We start from the raw sequence: 22408 nt of genomic DNA on the forward strand, positions 1-22408 counted from the left end.
AAACATTTAATGGGTTACAAATTCCATTCAGAGCTGTATTTCCGTTGGAGTCTTGCTGAGAAACCTCACATCCCATCCAGCAACTACTCGTGGAACCCAATAACGTTGTTCTTTTCTCTACCCACAGTTCTTACCGCCTGGATAAAATCAACAGTGACATGCATAACTACATCACCAATTTTGCTGCAGACTTAAGGTGAATACAGGCTTACTCTTCTGTTGCTGCTATGTTCTCGCAGGAAGGTTAATAGCAGGAAGCATATTAACCTTACTGCTAATATGCTAAATATTGACTGCCATTGAGAAATTGCCTGTGGCAATGCACGAATAAAGATGAGCTGATAAATATCAAATAAAGAAGATTTGAATAAACAATTCATTTAAATTATTTTATAATCAGTTTTTTGAAATAATGGTATAAGAATGTGAAATTATTGCATCAAAAAATATTAATTAAAATTTTAGTTAATTTTCACTCTGATCCCTGCTCAGCGTTTTCATTTGCTAGTTTTAGAGAGGATGAGAAGACAGCTGCAGCTGCAACTGTCTCACTTTTAAGGCAGACCTGAGAAGACACTGATGCAGCAATCAATCTGACTAAACATGGATAAATGCATGGATATGTTTCTCAGGATCCTGCTTGGACATCATTGAACCCTGGAAAAGTTCTGGAGGTGATAGCAGACTGACTTTTTATTTCCCTTCATGTGTCTCTGAAGGTTCAGGGTCCGAGTTGATCATTACACCCAGATTCTGGGCCTGATCAGTTGTTTCTAGGTGTAAATAAGGAAGCTGTGTGCTGACTCTTGTTGTTACTGATTTAAAGAGCCATTTTAACCTGGGTTATGTGTAATACAGTACACCTTTTAACATTTTACTGCTCATTTTATCACTAGTTGTGGCCTTCATATATCTTACCTTTGTGGAAAAAGTGGTCTGGTCTGAAGTTTGTCTCAAGCCATACAGGTGCTTTAATTAGATCAGACTCAGAGTGAACATTTTGGCCTAAATTCAAAGTGTTTTGTGTGATCTAACACTAAATCATGCACATTACCTTGAACAAGTCATCTTAATTCTGTGACATTGTGGCAGCATCATGCTGTGAATATGCTTTTTCTTTTGCAGAAAAATACTGTCAGGATTCTCCTGCAAAAGAGATTTTTCATTTCAATTGCATTTTCCTGGTTATTGTTTAGATTTGGGCATTCCTGGGTGAAATGTAAATGGAGGCAAAACACTTGAGACCCAGGCAGAGGTTTACCCATGTACTATACAACCAAAGCTACTATGGAATGATTTTTGTCAAACTCATATCCTTGTGTTAGAATGCCCAGTCCGATTGAGAATCTGAAAAAAAAAAAAAGAATTAAACATTTATCTCAATCTGATTGAGCTTGGGGTATTTTCCCCCAACAATGAACTAACATTTCTGTCTAAATGTTCAGAGCTAATAGAAACATCCACTATGGCTCAATACATTCATATGCCAATATTTTCAGGTTTCTTTTTGTAAAAATAAAATAAAATAAAATGAAGTCATAATTTCCTTTTTATCTTCAGTCGTCCTTTTTTCCACTCTTGGGAGTATAACCAGTTAGCGCCAAGGACAATAAATGCTGCTCCTGGACTGACTGTTTTGCAAATGCAAGCCAATAGCATGTCAAGTAGCATTGTGTTTATGTATTCCAGGTTGATAAACTGCATTTTTCTTTCTCTTTTCGCTCAAATATTTTAGTTTTGTGCTGTGTAAAAATGTGTAAATGATCACATTTGCTGTGAATAACCTGCAGTCATATTCATCTGCTTCTTGGAAATATTCCCAAATAAATGAATCCATGAATACTGAACAGTCAATAGGTAGGAGTCCACTGTATTTGCCTTGGGTTAGAATATTTTATTTTATGGAGTTAATTATATAATTAGCTAATTTTCTGGGAATTGGCTGTGAACTTTTTTGACATTTTCCTGCTTTCAAACATTAGTGTTTATCTGTAAAACAAGGAACAACTTATTGCCAGCTTTTAGAAACAGACCAAACTTTACTTTCCTAAAGTGTTTTGCACCATATTTATCAGTTTGCATACAGCTGGTGTCCTCCTCGTCTTCTCTCCTGCAAATTTCCTAACCAGTAATGACTTTCTGAGCATCTCTCGCCAAGTACATTTAATTGACATGGCTGACTCTGGGGTGATCTTTCAAAATTGCTTGCTCGCTAACTAGCTGCTGATTTGCATTCCCCTCATTTCCAAGCATTGATCGGATGTTTCAGCACAACAGAAATCGAACTGTCTTACAAAGGACACCAACAAGCATATCATTGTAGCAACGGAAAGGGTTTCCCTTATTGAGAAACACGTGTGTAACTGGTGCTTACACGTTACATGTGTAAGCACCAGTTAAAGCAATTAGAATTTATTTCATTGATTTATTTAAAAAATAAAAAAATAACTCGTTGACATTTTCTTATTCTTTTTGTCTATTTAGTCAGAACTACCACTTGCAGGCTACCAGGGAAATACACCCCAGCCTTGCCTTGGATCCCTCTACCAACTACAACTCGCCCAAGTTTCGTTCCCGGAACCAGAGCTACATGCGGGCTGTCAGCACGCTTAGTCAGGCTAGCTGCGTCAGTCAAGTGAGCCAGGTGAGTGTGCAGCATAAAATCTGCAACATGTCTTCCAAATACAGACACCTGAAATCTAAAGATGATGAGAATCAACACTACTTTTTACATAAATACATGACATAGATATATGTTGTTGTTTTTTCTGATTTTAATTTAGCTATATATCTTTTATGCACTAGTTTGTTTCACATTGTTAATCTGTACTAATTAAGACACTCAAACAGGTTGCTGAGATATTCATCTACTTCTTGGGAAAAGAAGCTTATTGATTTGTTGTGAGTACTAAAAGCTCGGCTAAATCCCCTCTAAGTCCAAATCTCAGTAGAACAAGATGTTTATCTTTATGGTTCTTCATGTTATCTGATATGAATATAAAATTGTTTCTGATCTGTGCACCATTTGTGATGAATCGGTATCAGAGATATTACTGATAAACGTTATACCCACAGCATCACAGGATAAGATTAAGTCTGCAAAAATGTACATCCCATTGTCTGACATTTACAGAGAGCCGGGCGCACTGTAATGCATCTAGATGGCATTAGCCCACAGGTTATCATCTTATACACGGAGGAAATTTAGTATTGAAAAGAAAGCTTTTCCACTGATTTATTTGTTTAAATGATTATGGAGAAAAACAATGTTTTGCTTAGCATTTTATGACAAACCACGTTGCTTCCCCTTAAAACCGAAGAACACTCATTTGTTATAGGTTCTACTTTTCATCTTTACCATTTTTCCGTTTCGTCTGTCTTCAGACTGGGAGCTTACAACGGCTTTATTTATTTACATCTCAGAAATTGAGAAGTATGCTTAAATGTGTGAAAGCCAAACAAAAGTGATAGGGAGGGTTGACGTTATGATTTAAATATTTAATTGGGACATGAATGCCTAACACTAATTTGAGTTCACAGCGTGAATATACAGTGATTTATTCATGGAGGTGGAGAAAGTCAGGAAGGCCGTTGTTTGAAAGGAGTAGCTTGGATGCTACTCTGAGGAGCTCTATGCAATCAAGCAATTTATTCTTTGGCTTATTTTGTTGAGAATCAAATAAAAAATAATAATAAAAAAAAAAAAAAACACTTGGTGGTCTGACTGTTGAGTCTGCCTGAGCTAATAAGCTGTGTACTGTGTTCTCAACCCACAAGTCTAGGTTGTGCAATTTAAACCTAAGATTCCAATTAATTCATAATCAGTATGAAAAAAGTATATCCAACAGAGAAGCTTTTTTGGTGGATTGTGATAAATGTGTCACCCACATTTCCTGTTTAGATGATCTATATAGGAAAAAAAAACTCACTGCCAGAAGGCAGTTACACATTCATTCCCATTTATAAGGTCTTTGTCAACACAACAAGAGATTTCCAGATGATGCAGTCATAGATTTGTATGTTTTCTGGCTCCAGCATTTGGAGGAATAACTGTGTGTATTATTTCCTTCAGGTTAGTGAAACTGAAGTAAATGGCCAGTTCGAATCTGTGTGTGAGTCGGTGTTCAGTGAGGTAGAATCCCAAGCCATGGAGGCACTGGACCTCCCTGGATGTTTCAGAACCAGGAGCCACAGTTACCTACGAGCCATCCAGGCTGGATACTCCCAAGATGATGACTGCATCCCCCCCATGGCGTCCACTGTTACCTCCACTATCAGGTCAACCACAGGTGAGGACAAGTTAGACAGTCCAATAAATACATCATGGAGAATTGTGTCTTGTGAGAAAAGGATCTAACAAATTAATGCAAAAACACCTAAACTTACATTTTGTAGTAATGGATGAATATAGACCAGTTAGTAGCAACTAGTTCTTATATTTGCTGCATGAATCACTTTCTATGTTTCCATTTTCATGGATTATTGTAATTGCAGCTTGTGAACTATGGTCATTTTGGAAACAGTCCTTGATTTGCTCATCACTTCAATGCATCGGAGAGTAAAGCTATGAACCCTATTGAAAATCACAAATTGTGTGAAAGGAAAATCAAGTCAGAATAGGGACACGATGGATTCTTTCACTAACTTTCCATATGGAGTTTGTGGTTTAAAGGTAACACATGGTGCATTTGGTTTATACAGAACCTTCTTTTCTTATGTCCAAAGTTCAGACTGTGCTAAAGCACATTAGCTCCAGAGTGATAAACCCTGTCTATGGTTAAAGATTTTTGCATTACCCAATTAAATTTTTTCAAACTCATTTTATAACTTTGTGGTTCCACAAAAAAAAACAAAAAAAAAAAATCTCTCAATAGAGCTGAAAGTTATCATGTCTAAACTTCAGTACTGAAAGATGTAAAGATGATAATGATTACACTATAAGATATACTGATGCTGATTAATTGGTACTGGGCCTTGGCTATAATCTACCGGTGCGCTCAACTTCCTTCATGGCTGCTGGATTCACAGATGAGACAAGACTGCTTTGAAAGGATGAAGAATAGAAGAAGAAGAATAAGGCTCGAGAAAAAAAGTATGAATGGATTCTGCCGACAGACTGGGTTCTTGTAGGGAAAGTTAGAGGTCTGAACGTCTGGAGATGTGCTCATGGTTAAACAAATGTCTGCCTACACTGCTTTCTCAATACCCTTCAAAATATTGCATCTGTAAGAGACTGAGATCTGTGCAAAATTGATTCAGCTGCTCTTTTCAACAAAGGGCAATTAGAGCTTTGATTCAGTCTGTCTAATTGGACTTCACTGTTTCAATAGGGTTCATGCTATACTTTCCCGATTGACTAGAAAAGGTTTGGAAGCTTTGCTCATCTTTACTCTTTTTACTGCACAAAGTTTTTCATTGTTTCTTTCTCATCCAAAAAGCTGAAGAATAGAAGTGCAATTATTTTTTTAGAGCCATTTTTATTACAGATTCTCATTTCATTGATGGACTTTTAAATCTAAAAATTTCAGCTTTGTGCATTGAAAAGTTGCAAAGAATGCATGACACAATTAAGGTTGAGAAGGCAGTGTAAGCTATTACTTGAAATGGGTCAACGCGGGAATACATGATATTATCCATGTTTCCAGAACTGTATCGACATTTATAAAGTGAGAGTTCCTCACCAGATATTTCAATACAATGTAAAAAAGGACACAAAATTAGCATTTCTTGACTGTCTGATGTTAAACAAGACTACATATTTATGTTTTAGGTCAGCTATAAGTTATTTTTAGAGCTAAAATAATTTGCCCTATTTGCCAAATGTCACACAAATAAAAAATAAAGATGTTTTTCAGCTTTCCTTAAGTCAAACATTTTACCTAAATTTCCTTACTATGTAGAAAAAATGCATTTTAACTGTATCGCATGGGTCAAATATATTGGGTATTTTTCTGCAAGCTTATCACAATCGTCTCTCTGGAATTTTGACCCATTCCTTCTGACTCACTTACCGGGTGTGACCGAGTCAGGTTTGTTGACTGTTATGAACACACACCTTTTCAGCAATGCCCACAAGTCATCTATATAACTGAGCTCAGGACTTTGTGTTGGCCCTAAAGTCCAACCTTTTTGGCACAACTTCACCTACTGTCAGGGCCTGATGATATCTGAAGATGTTGCTCCAATATGTTCACTATGTTTCTTTATGAAACAGTAGGACTTGTCTCTAAATAATTAGAACATTGTCATAGAGTGCTTTTGCAAACTCTAACCAGGCCTTTTTATATCACCTTTGAAGCTAAGGCTTCTTCTTTGCAGAGAGTCATTTTAGCCTGTACCTCTACAGGACTTCTTTCTATGTGGACAATGACTCTGTTTCAAGTAGTGTGTTGTAAAATACATTTACAGTTGTACCTTGGAAAAACTCAGATGTACTATAAAACTATGACATCTTCATCATGGCTTTTCCAATTCAATGAAGGCATTTTGCCAAATGATCAAATTTATGTAAGTAATTTTGATCATCCCTAATGACCTAAGATGTAAAAGTGTAGTCTGGTGTAAAGTGATAAATTGAAACAAACAAACAAAATGATTGTGTCTTTTTATACACTGTATGTACATGATTAATTTCAAATTTACTTGGAAGCTAATTTGAATAATTCTCTTAAATTACGGCTTGAGTCCTGATATCACATATATGTCTTGTTTTGACCCAAGGCATTCATAGCATGACATAATTTTAACTATAAAAAGCACAATATCTCCAGCTGTTCATACCTGTGGCTATATTACAGATTCATGTTTACATTTGTCTTGCAGACAGAAATTATGTGCAGGAAGAAACTTGTTTACCTGATCAAGACAGTATACCTGAGGATTTGGCAGATGCAGCCCCATTGACACATGATGATCTTGGGTGCCCCATCAGAAGAGACAGGCTTTACAACCCAGATGCTGTGGGGGCTTCTGCAAAACCCATGTCTGGGCCACCTGTTTCTCCAAGCCTCTTTCGATCCCCAAGATCTAGTGCTCCCGAAAGACCTTCACCAAAAGCAATCCAAGCTAGTATAAAAGAGTCTGCCACATTAGCTGCAGCTATCAGCATGCAGTGGAAGGAAGAAGTTTCCGCCATGCGTCGAGAATTGGCTGAACTCAGGCGGGATCTATGTAAGGAGCTTCGTGCTTTCAACAGTAATTTCAACACTTTCACACAGCATTACAACACATGGTCTCCTCAAGGTGGTGGAATGGCAACAGGAGCTGGAGCAGGCTTAGGCAAAGGTGTTGTGACTGGCACAGGGACAGGAACAAGAGTGGGGACAGGCTTTGGCGGAGGAGGAGTTGCATCGACATCCACAGACAAAGGGATTGGGGGAGCAAGAGAGAAAAATCCCCAGATATCCAAAGTATCTGTTGGGATTCAGGCCAGAAGCAAAGCCCTGGTAAGACAAAGCACTGCAGATGCAGCCGTTAACTGTCCAGAGGACAATGAGGAAAAGAAAAGTTCTCGCCGAAATTTGCCAAAACAGCTTTCAATGGACCCAAGCATTCTTGCTTGTCCGCAGTCCATGTTTGTAGAGAGTGCCATCCCACTCTCTCTAGATCCAATACTTCCTTGTTCAAGTAGAACAGTTAAACCAGAGCCAATTGATTCCTCTATGGTATCGTCCACATCTAAGCCAGACTTAGAACTGCCATTCAAAGATAATATAACTTCATCTGCTTCTCTCACAAATGAGGCAGTAATCACTCAGGAGACAGCTTTGCTCACATCAGAAAAAGTTGTCGAACGCCCTCAGGATTCATCTGCAGTGAAACAAGAAATCCTTATCACTCATCAACTAATAGATGTGGGCCCAGCTAATGAGTCCCTTTCACATGCTAAACAATCTCATACTGATGATACAAAATCCCAAGTCCCAGAACAAATTGAAACAGACAAGATAAAACTACCATATCCAGTCCCTACAGTTACTGTGTCTCCACCAGAGGAACATGATTATGACATAAACCCAAATCAAGAGATTGATGATCCTGTCAATGTTGACAAGCCACAAGCCATCCATCAAGACCCACCTACAGAGTCTTTACATCTTTCAGGAGCAGAGGGATCTGAGCCTACTGATTCAACAGAGACAGGGTCAAAAACATCAAAAGTGACCTCGATGTCTTCGTCAAACCCTCTCAAAGATATAACACCAGTCTGTGACATTCAGTCAACTGATTCTGACAATGTTAAACCAAATCATTCAGAAACTGGCATCAAATGTCCATCTATAGTGGTCTCAGAGCACTTTGATGCAGTATCTCCAGCAAGTTCAACTGATAGTGACGCAAATCTTTATCCTAGTATCAGTGATCCTGATTATCCTTCTGAGACGCCAGAGCAAGTAATTCCTGGTCCAGCCTTTGCTTTCAGTTCAACAGAATCTCAGCCAAACACTGACCCAGAATTCCAAGACACAGAGTGGCCACCTCTTCCAGAACCCCTGGATAACACCCCAATTTATCATGCTGATTTAGTCCACTTTGATATAGTTATGCTAACCTCACTGGATCAGGATGACCTTGATTCTGTGTTTATGGACCCTGAACCAGAGCCTTTCAACCTGAGTGCAGATTCATCATTTAATGTTGATGATGTTGAACCTCCTTTATACCAGTTTGATTCTCAGAGTTCCCCTTTACCAGATATAGATACTTATGATAATTCAGAAATACCCAAAGTACTAATTCCACAGGTCACTGTTACAATTTCACCACCCAGTTCAGTATCCCCAGATTCATCACTGGAAATAGACTTTGGACCTACAAACTCAACACCAGATGCTGCGCTGCCTGACACAGAACCATCATCACCAGACTTTCAAGAAATTCCTCCATCGGATGATGTGATGACCGAGACACTGGAGTGTGTGGCTGTATCCCAGGAGACTGCAGGTCAAATTGAAGAGGAGACCACAGGCAGTTCAGAGAGATCCTCAGTGGAGCACGGCTTTTTGTGGTACAGATGGCAGAAGAGAGAAAAAAGGAGTGACTCGGTGCGCAGGAGTGCCAGTGTTGAACTATGGAGTGGTAGATATGAATTCAACAGTTCAGAAATCACATATGTGTCTCTTACCCTTTGAGCACATGCCTCGTTCTCAGCAGACAAAATGTAGCGCAAGTTATAGTTGAAGGTCACTGTAGCATCAAGTGATTTGGAGTACAATACATGGACCTCAAAGAGGCATTGGAGGAACTACTTGCCTCTAGAACATTTTCATGAAAAAGTATTGGGAAGAAAGGGATTACCAGAAACAAAACTACATTTCATGGATCACAGGACACAACAGGAATGTAGTGACGCCTCTGTGGTGGCAGATATGCTGACTGTATTTAATGTTCTTTAAAGCAGTGGTTCCTAAACCTTGTCCTTAAGTAACCTTGCTCTGCATGCTTTAGATGTGTTTCTGTTCCAACACACCTGATTCAAATGATTGTGTGGCCTCCTCTGCAGCCTTCATACACTGCAGAAGACTTTTAATCAACCATTTATTTAACTCAGGTGTTTGGAAGCAAGGAGACACCTAAAGCATGCAGGCCACAAATCCTTGAGGACAAGGTTTGGGAACCACTGCTTTAAACTTTAGAAATATAATTAAGCAGCTGTCATTGCTGTAAATCATCATCTGGGACTTTTTTAAATGTACTACTTCAAATCTTGAAACAAACTGATTTAAAATGTTCTCGTATTGTCATAGTTTTACACGTCTGTTTGAACAGAAACACTGATTAACTGGTGGTACGAGATCCTGACAATCGTCGTAAAAAACGATAGAGACTTTCTCTGAATCTATTTTGAGCTGCTTTGCCACTCTAATATGGAGTGAAACACGTATTGGTAGTTATCATATAACTATAAAGATGCACTGTTTACCGCGTGAGCTGTTGGATGGACTTTTGATGCTGTGAAATGCTGTTTGCACAATCTTAGAGCGAGATTGACCACTGTACTGTAGCAGCTGTAACAAGACAAGCCGGAAGGAAGTTGACATATTGTTTGTAGCTTGAAATGGTTAAAAACCCTCCCCATATTAAAGCTGACTTGAAAAAAAGTAGCTTTTCTTTTATAAGATATTATTGCCTTTCATCATTATATTCGTTAACAGGTTAAGATGTTAATCAGTCATTACTGGTTGTCCAAAACGCAAGTCTGCCTTTTGTTCGTACAGTTTTCCAAAATAAAGGCAGATAAAGTAAATAGGTAAATATTACTTTTTGATGGAGTAAATTTTTAATGAAACAACTGTATCTTATTGGGAACTGAATTAATAATTCACCATTTTGACTATTTGTGCAGTTACAGTACAGTTTAGATATGTAGCATTTTTGAATGCAAAACAAAATTCCAAAATGCACACAAACCTTCTCCACATGCAAACACATTGCTGGATTGACTTAAATGTAGGGGTACAAGGAAATAATGGGTTTTTCTTTGTAAAGATACTTATATTAGGCCAAACGACACAAAATCAGCACCTTATGTTGTTTTAAATTCAAAGAAATCAAAACAAGTCAATTTATATTTTGTGCAACTGGAATGCAAAACCTGTGCAAAAGTAGTCAGTGCAATTACATCACGTCAATTTTGGTTTCATCAAACCATACAAGATTCTCCCACAAAATCAATGGGTTGTTTATTATTTTTTGCAGAAAACATTAAACGACCTTCAATTTGTTGTTGTGGTTTTGTTTTGTTTTTTTCTTCAGCAGTGGAGTCTTAAATTGTGAACATTCACAAAGACCATTGCTTTTGGGTTCATCACTATTATTTACTTTGAAAAAACTGAAATTGTTACCTAATCCATTTGCATGTGGTCCTTTACTCTCAAATTCTAGGAGAATTCATCTGTTTAGAATTTTGACTACAAGAAATCTCTAAAGGAGGACCCGGTTGTGGCTGGTTGATGGTAAATTGGTGTCTTTCCCCTTCTAGATTCGGACCTCACATTTCCTCAGTGGAACATTCAGAAGTTTAGAAGTGTGTGGGCTCCGAATATAATACAAAACTAAAGAAAGCACTCCCTGCTTGTGCCCATGATGAGATGTTTCTTGAGTGATGCTTTTAAAATTGGGAATCTTTTAATTGACCATCACTAATGAATGAACCAGCTGATGTTAGAGGATCGGATCACTTTCTAAAAAATACAAAATTTCAGCTAATTTATTGGCTTTTTATCTCTTTTTACCACTTTTCTTCATACTTATTCCCTTGGCCATGCCACGTTCACATGAACTTATAAATGACTTGTTTTGGTTTCTTTGTATGTGCAGATTGCTGCCAAAAATGGATGTGAATTTGTTGTCAAAATATGTTTACTGACAAAGATATTGATGCGTGTAATACTTATATTTCCCTGTCTATTCCTTAAATTGAAAATATATAAATACTGTATATAAGTTATTAATTAATAACTTGACTTGTCTGATTATAACAACAAACATAGCAAGAGGTGTTTGTGCATTTTTTTTTTATTTAAATATATCTTATTCCTCAGGAATCAAAGTTTGAGAATGTAATACCAATGAGACACAAGTGTAATTACTGGTTGAATTGTGTTTCTTCCGAAAGAAAAAAAAAAGTGCACCGTTGAGTGGCTATTTTTAACATGTGTGACACTGAATGAAGAAATTACTGTTATTATGGTGCATGACTGGCGATTGCCTCAATATTTTGTGCATTTCATATACCGTGCCTCAGTCCTTGGTCCAGTTCATTTTGATTTTCAGCACAATGAAAGGAGCCTCCACACCAATGGAGACGCAGCATTCTCTACCATTAATGGACTACAGGCCACTCACAGGATGTATTATATATGTTCTCTCAGTCTGTTTAATTGGCTGTTTTATGAAATTTTAAATCAGGGTCGAAGGAGATCGGCGGCAATAACGAAACCAAACGCTGTTCCTGCTAGAATTAAATGTGCTCGATTTATTTCCCCACAGAATACAGCAGAATAGCATGCATCAAACACTGTTACTGCTAGAACAAATATGCTCGATTTATTCCCCACAGAATACAGTACAAAACACTCTATGACTAAACACGTGATGCTCGATTCATTCAAGTTACCAGCGCTTACCTCGTGAAACTTGGCCGGAGAGCCTTCGGCCTAGAGATAGAGCAGTAGCATCAACGTAGCTGGGCATTCGAACGCGATCCACAGCAGACTCTGACCCAAACCGCGGGCTTTTTCGTATTTTATCTCTTAATCAAAAGAATGTTCACGTGCAAAGGGGGAGTGGCCATCTCCATCCTTGCAGGCGAGCCATCCAATCAGAGGTAGCCGCTCTCTGACCATGAGCCAATCATGGGCTGAGAGCGTCAACCAGCGGACCAATCAGAGCCCAACCCAAGTCAACCAGAGCCAAGCATGCCCTGTTCACGTGATCCATGTTCAATTTGCATACTAATCTGAGCAGAATAACTTTTATCAGACAAATAAAGATCAAACCATAATGAATAATAAAATAAAAGATAATAAAAAGATAATAAAAAGAATAATGATTATCAAAGAACATAAAAGATAATAAAAAGATAATAAAAAGATAAAAATACAAAATACCATATCATTCCACCCCTTGGTCTTTGATAATCACTTTAGTCTTTTATCCCGAATTCGCAAAGTAACTTTCATCTTAAGGCTGTGTTATAAATTCTATGAACCAAAGACCTTTTTACTCGTCTAATATATACGCAAGTCGTTCTCTTTGTATGTGGGCATGTATTGTTTTCATGTTACATGCCGTCCATTTTAAAGCTTGTGAGATGTTTCTCAACACCTCGGATGTGGCATTCCACATACTTAGGTCCCATGTCAGTTGTTGCTGGAAGATCTTCGCTGCTTCTTCCTGAGTCATAACTGTCGATGGCATCCAGACCCCTATTTGGTGAACAGCTCTAGCTGCATGTTGTCCGGTGTTGGACAGCATCGTGCGGGTAACCTCGTTATCCACCGCATTGGATACTCCCATCAGTGTTCCAGCTCCACCTAAAATTGTGTCATACCACTCACGTCCTCTCCGTGCACATGAGTCGTCTGTCGGTGTCAGAATGATACTGACACATCGGTACACGCGATTGAATCCGTAGTGTACATCCTTTGGTAACAATAGGCATGGGTGACCTTGAATAACACTGTTCACATAATCAGACATCTGGTATGTGCTGCACAAGTGAAATTATCCTGGCTCCGGTCATGGGTACTGCTTTCCCACCAAAGTCGAATCTTAGAGACTGAGCGAAGCGGGACGTCGTCAGCAGTACCATGGCGACCAAGGCACGGCACACGATGACTTCGCAGCCGGTACATCCTCCTCGGCGCCTCCCATGATGGCGGACGTCGTCACAGCCGGCGTCACGGGAGTATGGAGCTGAAATGACAATTAGCACTGCTATAACACAAAATAGAAAAATACTGATTAGTTTTCTTTTAAATAACATTTTGACACAGGCACATTCAACCACTTCTCTTCTCCTAAATATATACAGTTGCATCGTTGCCTTGGGCAATGATTTATGCGGCTTCTGGTGGACCATTTTCCTGTCTCACCCAAACCTTTGCCCCAAGTTTATCTGTGGAGCCAAAACCCCCTTTTCTCCTTACTGTTATCTCAGTGGGTGGAGAGATTTCCTGGACTTCTGACATGTCACATGGTTGCAGTAGCAATTGTGCAATCTTGTCTCCTTTTTGTAATACCAGGGGACTTTCGCCTTGGTGGCGACACACCACACCCAATTCTCCCTGATAATCACTGTCAATAACCCCAGCCTGAATGGTCAATCCTTTTAAGGACAATCCTGACCGCGGTAGAATATGTAACCCGAGCCCTGTTTTTACAACTTGAACCTGATTAGGTATTAGGGTCAGGGGTTCCAATGTTCTCAAGTCCAACCCTGCGGAGCCTGGGGTAGCTCTGATAGGAAGTTCTGCCCTTTCATCAATCTTCCACATTTTGATAGGTTCTTTGTCTGGGGTGTTATGGACAGTGTTCATTTGGTTTAGTGGTGTTACCCCTGGTGCGATTGGCCTGTTATTCAATTGGGCCACCGCTTGCGCTAGATTTGGTTTCCAATTGGTCAAGTCATGTTTATCACTCATCTTCCGGAGTGACTCTTTCAACAATCCATTCATCCGTTCTTCCAGGTGTGCAAGGTCAGGATACAGGGCTGAATGTCTCCTATCCTTATTCCTACCTTTTTTGCCCTTCTTTTTCTTTTTAACAGTCCGCAGGTGTATTTCCCCTTCTTCAGATGATCTTGATTCTGACTCCGAAATTTCAGCGATGATCTTTTTCTTAAGGGGCCCAACCGACTGTATTTGTCCTACCGACTCAGATCCACGTGCTTCACTCATGGACTCCTGGACGACGTCGCGGAGACTTTGTGCCAAAGTATGCAGTCCTGGAAATTCAGAATATCTTGTGCAACTTACCTTCAATCCTTTTTTATGGCATTTCTTCTTTAATTCCTCTGTGGGAAGTCCATCTATGTCAGAGGGAGAGACCCCTGTCTGGATCAGTGCTCTCCAGTACGCAGATCTGGACGGTCCCTGTCCTGGTCTTAGCCCATCCCTGTGTGGGCTACGGGATCCTTGCTGATGGTCATCCCTTCTTCGTGGCTCCTCCCAATGGGCTCTTTGCACCTAAGGCGTTGACGTCACATCTCCAGGAGCTAATGCGGCTCACTTTTTTCCGCTTTGAGTTACCATGACTGGTAGAAAAGACTAAGTCGTATTTCAGATGCAAAAAAACAATACTATTAACATTGTTGTCTTCCTAATATAATGGGCTTTTAAGTTTTCGTTAATTTCCAAGCGATCCTGAATTAAGAAGATGGCTTGTAAATATCTGTCGCTACCAGCTAACGCCGAACAGGAAAGTTTGCAGCCTTCACTTCACTCCGGATCAGCCTAAAACTACCGGGGATACAGATGGTAAATAAAGGAGCTTCCCTGAGTTATTTCCATGGAATCACTTCTATATTCAGCCTGAAAGAGTTTATGGGAACGAGAGAGCAGACCAGAGCCAGACAGCCGAGCAACTGATCCGCCTGTACATACTGCTGTAAACACCGTCCTATGCGAGCTCTTCACAAGAAACATGCAAAGGTAATAAAACGAAATAACACGGAGACATGAAGCAACACGGTCATATTCTTCTAAAAGCAGCAACTTTGAACCTGAACAGCTGAACCAGATCTCTGACACCAGAGCTGCGCTACTGTCAAGCTATGAGGCTTGTTGAGCTTCGTCACGCTTCGGAAGTAAAAAGCCCGAACCTCCCCGTTAGTCTCTGACACTAACGACAATAAACACACATAATATACTTGAAAATAAGATAAATACATTGTCCGTTAGAATGTTTAGATACTTAAATAGCACATTTTACAAGAACAATGTCCGAGAATATTGCCTACTAGCATAAGCTAAGGTTAATGTTAGCCACAAAGTTTAAGTAAAACTCACCTTCGTGTCAGTGAATGTATAACGAAGCGAACATCTTAAAACCTTTCTCCAGCTGACTTGTTGGGGCTTCGGATCGATGTACAAACCTTGGCCAAGCACTGCAAGCACCTAATGTAAATGATATTTGTATTGGATCGGAAACAATCGAGCCGCTTTACCCCGAACGCGGAAGCTGAGGTGCAAAGAGCCCATTCCCCAGGGTTCCTAACTCCCCTATACGATTCTTAATGTCAGACATGGAAGCACCTGGATCGCCTAGCATCACAGTTAGCATTGCTGCTCGGTAATGGGGGGGTGCAGTACGAATCAGCTGATCCCGCACGGCTTTTGGAACTGCTAAGCTTTGATATTGATCAGCCATGCCCACTACCAACGCATCTCTCACACACAATCGAGTCAAACGCTGTGTACATTCTCTTAGCGTTATCCAATTTCCAGTGATTTCTGGCCAGTCAGTAAACGCGGCGTATTGGTTTTGTATGGCGACCGCCCATACCACAAACAATGATGCTGCATCTGGCAGTTGTCTTACCTCTTGGCGATAATTAGAGTTTATTGCTCCCTCTGTTGACAATCCTGCAAAGGACATCCCATCAACTGCATCTATTTCCACTTGTGAAGCCCCTTCATCCAGCATCCGTGCTAACCACAAATCTGTCGGCTCCCCATTCTGCTGCCGCAGTCTGCGCGTTAAATGTGAGACTTCTTCCTGTGTGTAATCTTCCACAATGGTACGGTAAATGGGGTCAGGCTGAGGAGCCGCCACCATGTCATACACTGCATTTCCCTGACCGTCCACTACAAGTTGCCCCGCATTGTCCCTGCGCTGTTGTCGCACATCCGGCAGGTGTCGTTGTTCCTGCCTCCTGCGACGAACAGGTTTCAGGTCCAGCAGAGGGCGAAGGGGGGTGTTCGGTGTTCCCCCACAAGCATCTTCCCCCTCCTCCCAAATGTAATCTGTTTCATCTCCCGAAATATTTCCATCCCATTTCTCTGGGTCCCATTCTGCAGTTAAACCAGCAACAAACGCACGAACATTTTTTGGCGAAGGCTGCCGGGGCTTCCTTCTAAGTTTCTGTTGCTTCTTCAGTGCAGCTACCTGAACCACAGTTCTCTCAGCTAACTCAGTCATTTGCCTTAACCGGTTATTTAACAGCTGCACATGTTGCTTATGTGACGATTCTGCGGCTAATGCATCGGCTAAGGCCTGTCTGTCTTTCAACTGCTGCGCCTGTGCTTCTTTATTAATCTCATGCTGCTTTTTCCAAGCGGCTGCGCAAGCCCACATACGCCTTTGCAATCCGGCAACAGGGCTTTTGGCCTCCACCTCAATGCTTTGCAAAACAGCTAACAACTCCGGCGGCTCGGCTTCCCGCAGCGCATCTCCCCACGGCTCGGGTCGCCCTCCCCCCTCGCGCAAACACTGCGCTACATCTTGGTGAGGCTGATCCCAGCCAGGGATTCTTTCAACTTTTTTCCCAACGTCATACTTACTCTTATTTTTATTCTTTCTCTTAAACATGTTAAACATATTTGCCGCAGTCCCCTTTAAAATCCTGTAATCGTGACGCCAAAATGTTTTATGAAATTTTAAATCAGGGTCGAAGGAGATCGGCGGCAATAACGAAACCAAACGCTGTTCCTGCTAGAATTAAATGTGCTCGATTTATTTCCCCACAGAATACAGCAGAATAGCATGCATCAAACACTGTTACTGCTAGAACAAATATGCTCGATTTATTCCCCACAGAATACAGTACAAAACACTCTATGACTAAACACGTGATGCTCGATTCATTCAAGTTACCAGCGCTTACCTCGTGAAACTTGGCCGGAGAGCCTTCGGCCTAGAGATAGAGCAGTAGCATCAACGTAGCTGGGCATTCGAACGCGATCCACAGCAGACTCTGACCCAAACCGCGGGCTTTTTCGTATTTTATCTCTTAATCAAAAGAATGTTCACGTGCAAAGGGGGAGTGGCCATCTCCATCCTTGCAGGCGAGCCATCCAATCAGAGGTAGCCGCTCTCTGACCATGAGCCAATCATGGGCTGAGAGCGTCAACCAGCGGACCAATCAGAGCCCAACCCAAGTCAACCAGAGCCAAGCATGCCCTGTTCACGTGATCCATGTTCAATTTGCATACTAATCTGAGCAGAATAACTTTTATCAGACAAATAAAGATCAAACCATAATGAATAATAAAATAAAAGATAATAAAAAGATAATAAAAAGAATAATGATTATCAAAGAACATAAAAGATAATAAAAAGATAATAAAAAGATAAAAATACAAAATACCATATCATTGGCTCTATGTGGAATAGCCAACTCAAGTGCAGATCCAAATTAATTTTCAAGCAGAACATCAGAAGAAATTCTTCTTGCATATTATCTCGAATTGAATATGTGTAAAGCACTTTATGAAGGTTTTCTTAATTGGATGAATCTGAAAGCATTTACGAAAGGCAGGAAAGTTGATTGGGTTTTTTCTGATGCATTTATTTTAAACATATTCACCAAATGCACCACTTTTTACCACCCTGGGCCTCTTAAGTGACATATTCTTCTTTTGTAAAATGTTCTCGCAAAGTAGCACACTGGTATTATGTTTACATGTAACATGAAGTCCAAAAATAAACTCCTTCAACAGTCGGTCGTCCTTTGAGAAACACTGAATTGTTACCGATGAGCCGTTGACTTGTGTTTGTCATTATGAAGGATTTATTATGTTATTCAACTGCAAATAAATATGTGGTTTTAAAAAAAAGAAACTAAATACATGATCTTTTATTTAATCTAATTTTATATCTAAAAAATTATATTATCAAAATCTTTTAAGCTTGAAATTGATTGACTTATAAGAGTGGTAGTTGTAGTGATGGGAAGTTCAGCTTTTTTCAGAAAGCCGGTTCTTTTTTTCTCCCAAACAAGACTTATTTTGTTAACATCTGCAGCCTCATATTTCATCTTAACTTGGATAATATGAATGTTTTGTGTGATAAATCCATTTACATTCAGCGTTCCCTAGATATGAAGCGTTATACTTGCTGAATTTCATGTTTTTGTTTTGTTACAAAAGCAGGCATTCTTACTTTTGTATAGTTTAACGAAACTTTAAAGTTAGTTATTCCCTTCGCAAGTCCTAACCAACAATAGGGAAGAGTAGTTACAACTGATATAGTGAAATGGTTGTTATGATGTTACCGTTCATCATCTGTTAGAGCAACAGTGGAGACAGTACGGTTGGAGTTACTTCACCGCCTTGCCTGCTGTCGCCAGTGCCTGGCAGCCTCGCCTCTGTCAGACTGTACAGTTTTGGCTACAATGTACTAACTCACCACCATCAGCATGTGGTTGTGTGTGTGTGTGTGTGTGTGAGAATGGATGAATGACTAAATGTAGTGTAAAGCCCTTTGGAGTCTTCTGGACTAGATAAAGCGCTGTTCAAGAACAGTTCAACCATTTTTCCATACTAGCAATGTTATATTCCTCAACCTGCAGTAGTGGGGCTCACCATTGTTTTGTGCTGCTATTTTGTGGGTGAAAGTCTGATTCCTATTGACACATAAAAGTGTCTGACTCAGAGAGTTTAGCCTTGACAGATATAATGACCGAGAATGCTTTCTCTTCTGTCATCAGACGTATTTATGACTGCATTGTCTTCCAGCCTCTTTTAAGCACAACTAACATCGGCCATATCACTGGAACACCCAGCACTAAATGCTGTGAGCCTCCCCCCTATCGTAATCTATCTACTTGTCATGCATGTAACCTGTGACATAAAGATGCTTACACGTCCTGCGTAGATGCAGTATTTAAGGGACCCAAAAGAAATGCAGTTGAACACTGGTTCGACATTATAAAGAATTTTAGGACAGTAAATAACCTCCCTGTTGTCTGCAAGAGAGACTGGCAACAAAATTATATTTGCAGTTTTATTGCAAACAGTGATTCATCACTGTGTTACTTACTTTAAAAATTTCCCCAGCCGTCCCGAGTTGGTTAAGTAAGCTTGAGTAATGACTCATGCAGTCTGCGATTTATATGTCGTGGCTATTTTTGAGTTACTTTGCTTATTGTTTTTGTCTGCAGTGCTTGTGATTGTGCCAATAATGGAGTCTACCATCCATCTTCCACCTCCTCCAGGTCACCTGAATATCCTTAAAAGCCAACCCGTTGCAAAACAAGTGCCCCGTATTTCTTTTGTAGTGATAAATACAAATGGGAAGAGAAAGAGACACTTAATGACCTGACACTCATCTCCCCTCCACTAGCACAACCGCCCCAAAACCTGACACCTGTGCTGGTATACGAGGCAGGCCTGATAGATGGAGGGATCTGAAAAGTGATGGAGTGTTTGAATCACCACCTGTGTGTCTTCGTTTAACCAGAACATCTGGCACAGTGGTAGATGTTGGTGTCAGGTTTCACTGGCGATGCAGGGAGATCATTCAAATGGTGTTCACACTGAGTATTTTGACTCTCCTTAAAACTCCCCAGTGCTCTATTTCAAACATTTTAAGTGTCTTGCTAAATTATTCATTTTTAAATATATAACATAAAACTCCTTGTTTCTTATGTTGTTTTATGATACAAACAAAAGCACAATTCACTAAATGTAGTGTGATGTGCATTTGTTTTCAGCCCTACTGAGTCACTGCAATACAATACTTTGCAAAACCACCTTTCACTGGATCTCTGCTGCAGACTTTGTCATGTACCTCCACAAATTAGAAATTAGAAAGGAAATACACACGTACATTATACAAATTTCTTTGCCCATTTCTCTACTCAAAAATACTCTACATGTCCATCCAGGGAAAACTCAAGCTGAGTTCATCGTGAGATAAAATCGCAGAAAAGGGGGACTTGTTTTACTGATTAGATAAGTTCTAAATGTAATTGTTTCAACTGAATGTATTTATGTATACCAGAGTGAGAACAACTTAATACAAATGCATATTTTTTTGTGTCTGAAGATTTTTAAAAACAGTTTGCTTTTTCTTTTGCACTGCTTTCTGTTTTTTTTTTCCTTAAAATTCCCTAAAAATGTGTTAGAGTTGCCAGTTGTACAATCACAAAATATGGAAAAGTTCAAGACCTATGAATACTGTTGCAAAGCAATGTATAGTCTATCTTTCAGGGGGATTTGTTTGAGCTGTGGCCAAGCTCTGTTCATCTAAATGCTCAGTAGTAATGCCACGGCCAAGAGGGCCACAGGAATTACCCTTTGCATGACTCTTTGGCTAATAATGGCTCTATTTCTGTCCTCCTGCTGAATCATGCCCTCAGAACGGGTCATCACTTTCCTCCCCGGATCGTTCCACACTCCCAAATATATCCTCTCTAGCTGTCATGTGCACAAACATGCTCAAGCGGATGAAAACTCCAACGTATCTGCTTTTTCCTGCCCTCAAAATCCCCAGTCTACCTTGTGTGGCTGTCTATTTTTGTTTTCTTTAGCATGCATGGCTGCATCCACAACAAGTTCATTTTGGCAATATGAGTCATTAACGGCTTAGAGCAAAATACGCTGCACAGATCAGATTATGTATTGACTTTAAAAATACAGGTGAACAAAAGGCCAAAGGTTGTTAGAGGGCTTCATTTTCACAGTAAAAAAAAAGGCCATTTGTTTATTACAAAACAGAGAACACTTTTTTTTTTTCTGGCACAATTTGCTTATGTTGTAATTATAGTGTTCTGTCAGCGTTGTAATTAGGTTGTAATGCTATTAATTCAGCACTACAGCTTTTTTGAAGCTTGCTTGGAGTTTGAGATTAACAAAGGGCTTTTCAACAGATTTGTGTGATGCATCAACAGAAAAAAAATTTAAAATGATAACCACATCTTAAATCCATACCAAAAATGATGAACCCACAATATAAACTTCAAAGAGTAATTTTCCTTCTGTCTTTGGTTCAGAGTGGAGTATACTTCTGCTTTAAATGTTCCAGGATGAAACTCCACTGCGTGAGCTTTTATGTCAGAGTTGGAAAATAAAGACAAGTCAAATCGCAGAATGTGTTTGTGATCTGTTCATCAGTCTGTCACCCTAAAGATTAACATCAACCTCTCATTTGCATTTGAAAAAATAATCCCTCTTCTGTCTGTCAGCAAATGGACGAAGTAAGAAGCCGAGAGTTGTCAGCTTTCCTTGAGCAGGATCGTCTGTACGGGTGCTATTTATTGCATCCCCTGATTTTTCCACCATCATTCATGCCTGATGAATGCCTCACACTGGGGAGATTTCCATGTTTTCTCCGCTCTACAGGCTTGTTCATTACTTTAAAATGTTTTATGATACTTCCAACCATTTTTTTCCCCCTCTCGTGTATTGTTAAATAAGGAAAGATAGAGATGAAGGTTCATTTTAAAACACAAAATCCTCACTGATATATGTGTGAGAAACATGGTTAACATGTTTCTCACATGTTAACCAGGACGAGATGTAAAGTTAGGAATTTTGTTGTTTTATAAACATTTAAATTAAGCATGTTGCAAGAGCGTTTCATTTAAAAAATTCTTACAACATGTTTTGGTTGAAACGTTGCAAGAATAGATCAGTTTCAGCAAAGGTAAAATGCACAATCTTTATATATAAATTGCCTGATACCAGTGCATTTGCTGTGTTTCTGAATTGAAGTAACCATTCAAAATCCATTTAAAGAAAAACAAAAATTTCATTCTCACCTTTCTGGATAAATTCTAATGTACAATATGTCCTACTTTAACTAGGAGCTTTGTATTCGAGTTGTCATCAGCATATTTTTTTTTCCATCTACGTTTCTTTTGTTTTTCAGTATATTAAACGAGTCATTCACATGATTTCCTTAAATATCTGAGTATTGAAAGAAAGCATGTTCCTTAGACATCTCAATATTTAAGGAAAGC

General features: G+C 39.6%; 1 protein-coding gene and 1 long non-coding RNA gene across 2 annotated transcripts in view; one reads left to right on the forward strand and one right to left on the reverse strand.

Moving 5' to 3' along the window:
* The window catches only part of LOC148152823 (uncharacterized), a 28867-nt gene extending 19736 nt beyond the window's left edge, over positions 1–9131 (forward strand). Inside the window, exons 3-6 of the mRNA XM_088002413.1 lie at positions 128–196; positions 2485–2644; positions 4073–4289; positions 6823–9131. Of these exons, the coding sequence (XP_087858539.1) occupies positions 128–196; positions 2485–2644; positions 4073–4289; positions 6823–9131 (2755 nt within the window). The remainder of the gene's footprint in view (positions 1–127; positions 197–2484; positions 2645–4072; positions 4290–6822) is intronic.
* Positions 9132–11954: 2823 nt separating this feature from the next.
* Positions 11955–17816, reverse strand: LOC148152824 (uncharacterized). Its single transcript, XR_015761920.1, has 2 exons — positions 17330–17816; positions 11955–13419 (listed from the first exon to the last, which is right to left on the reverse strand). It is a non-coding gene; the product is annotated as an uncharacterized LOC148152824 (long non-coding RNA).
* Positions 17817–22408: the final 4592 nt, after the last annotated feature.

This window comes from Poecilia mexicana, unplaced genomic scaffold (assembly GCF_051168715.1).
Source record: "Poecilia mexicana isolate PSO_F unplaced genomic scaffold, ASM5116871v1 scaffold_22, whole genome shotgun sequence".
NCBI classification, from domain to species: Eukaryota; Metazoa; Chordata; class Actinopteri; order Cyprinodontiformes; family Poeciliidae; genus Poecilia; species Poecilia mexicana.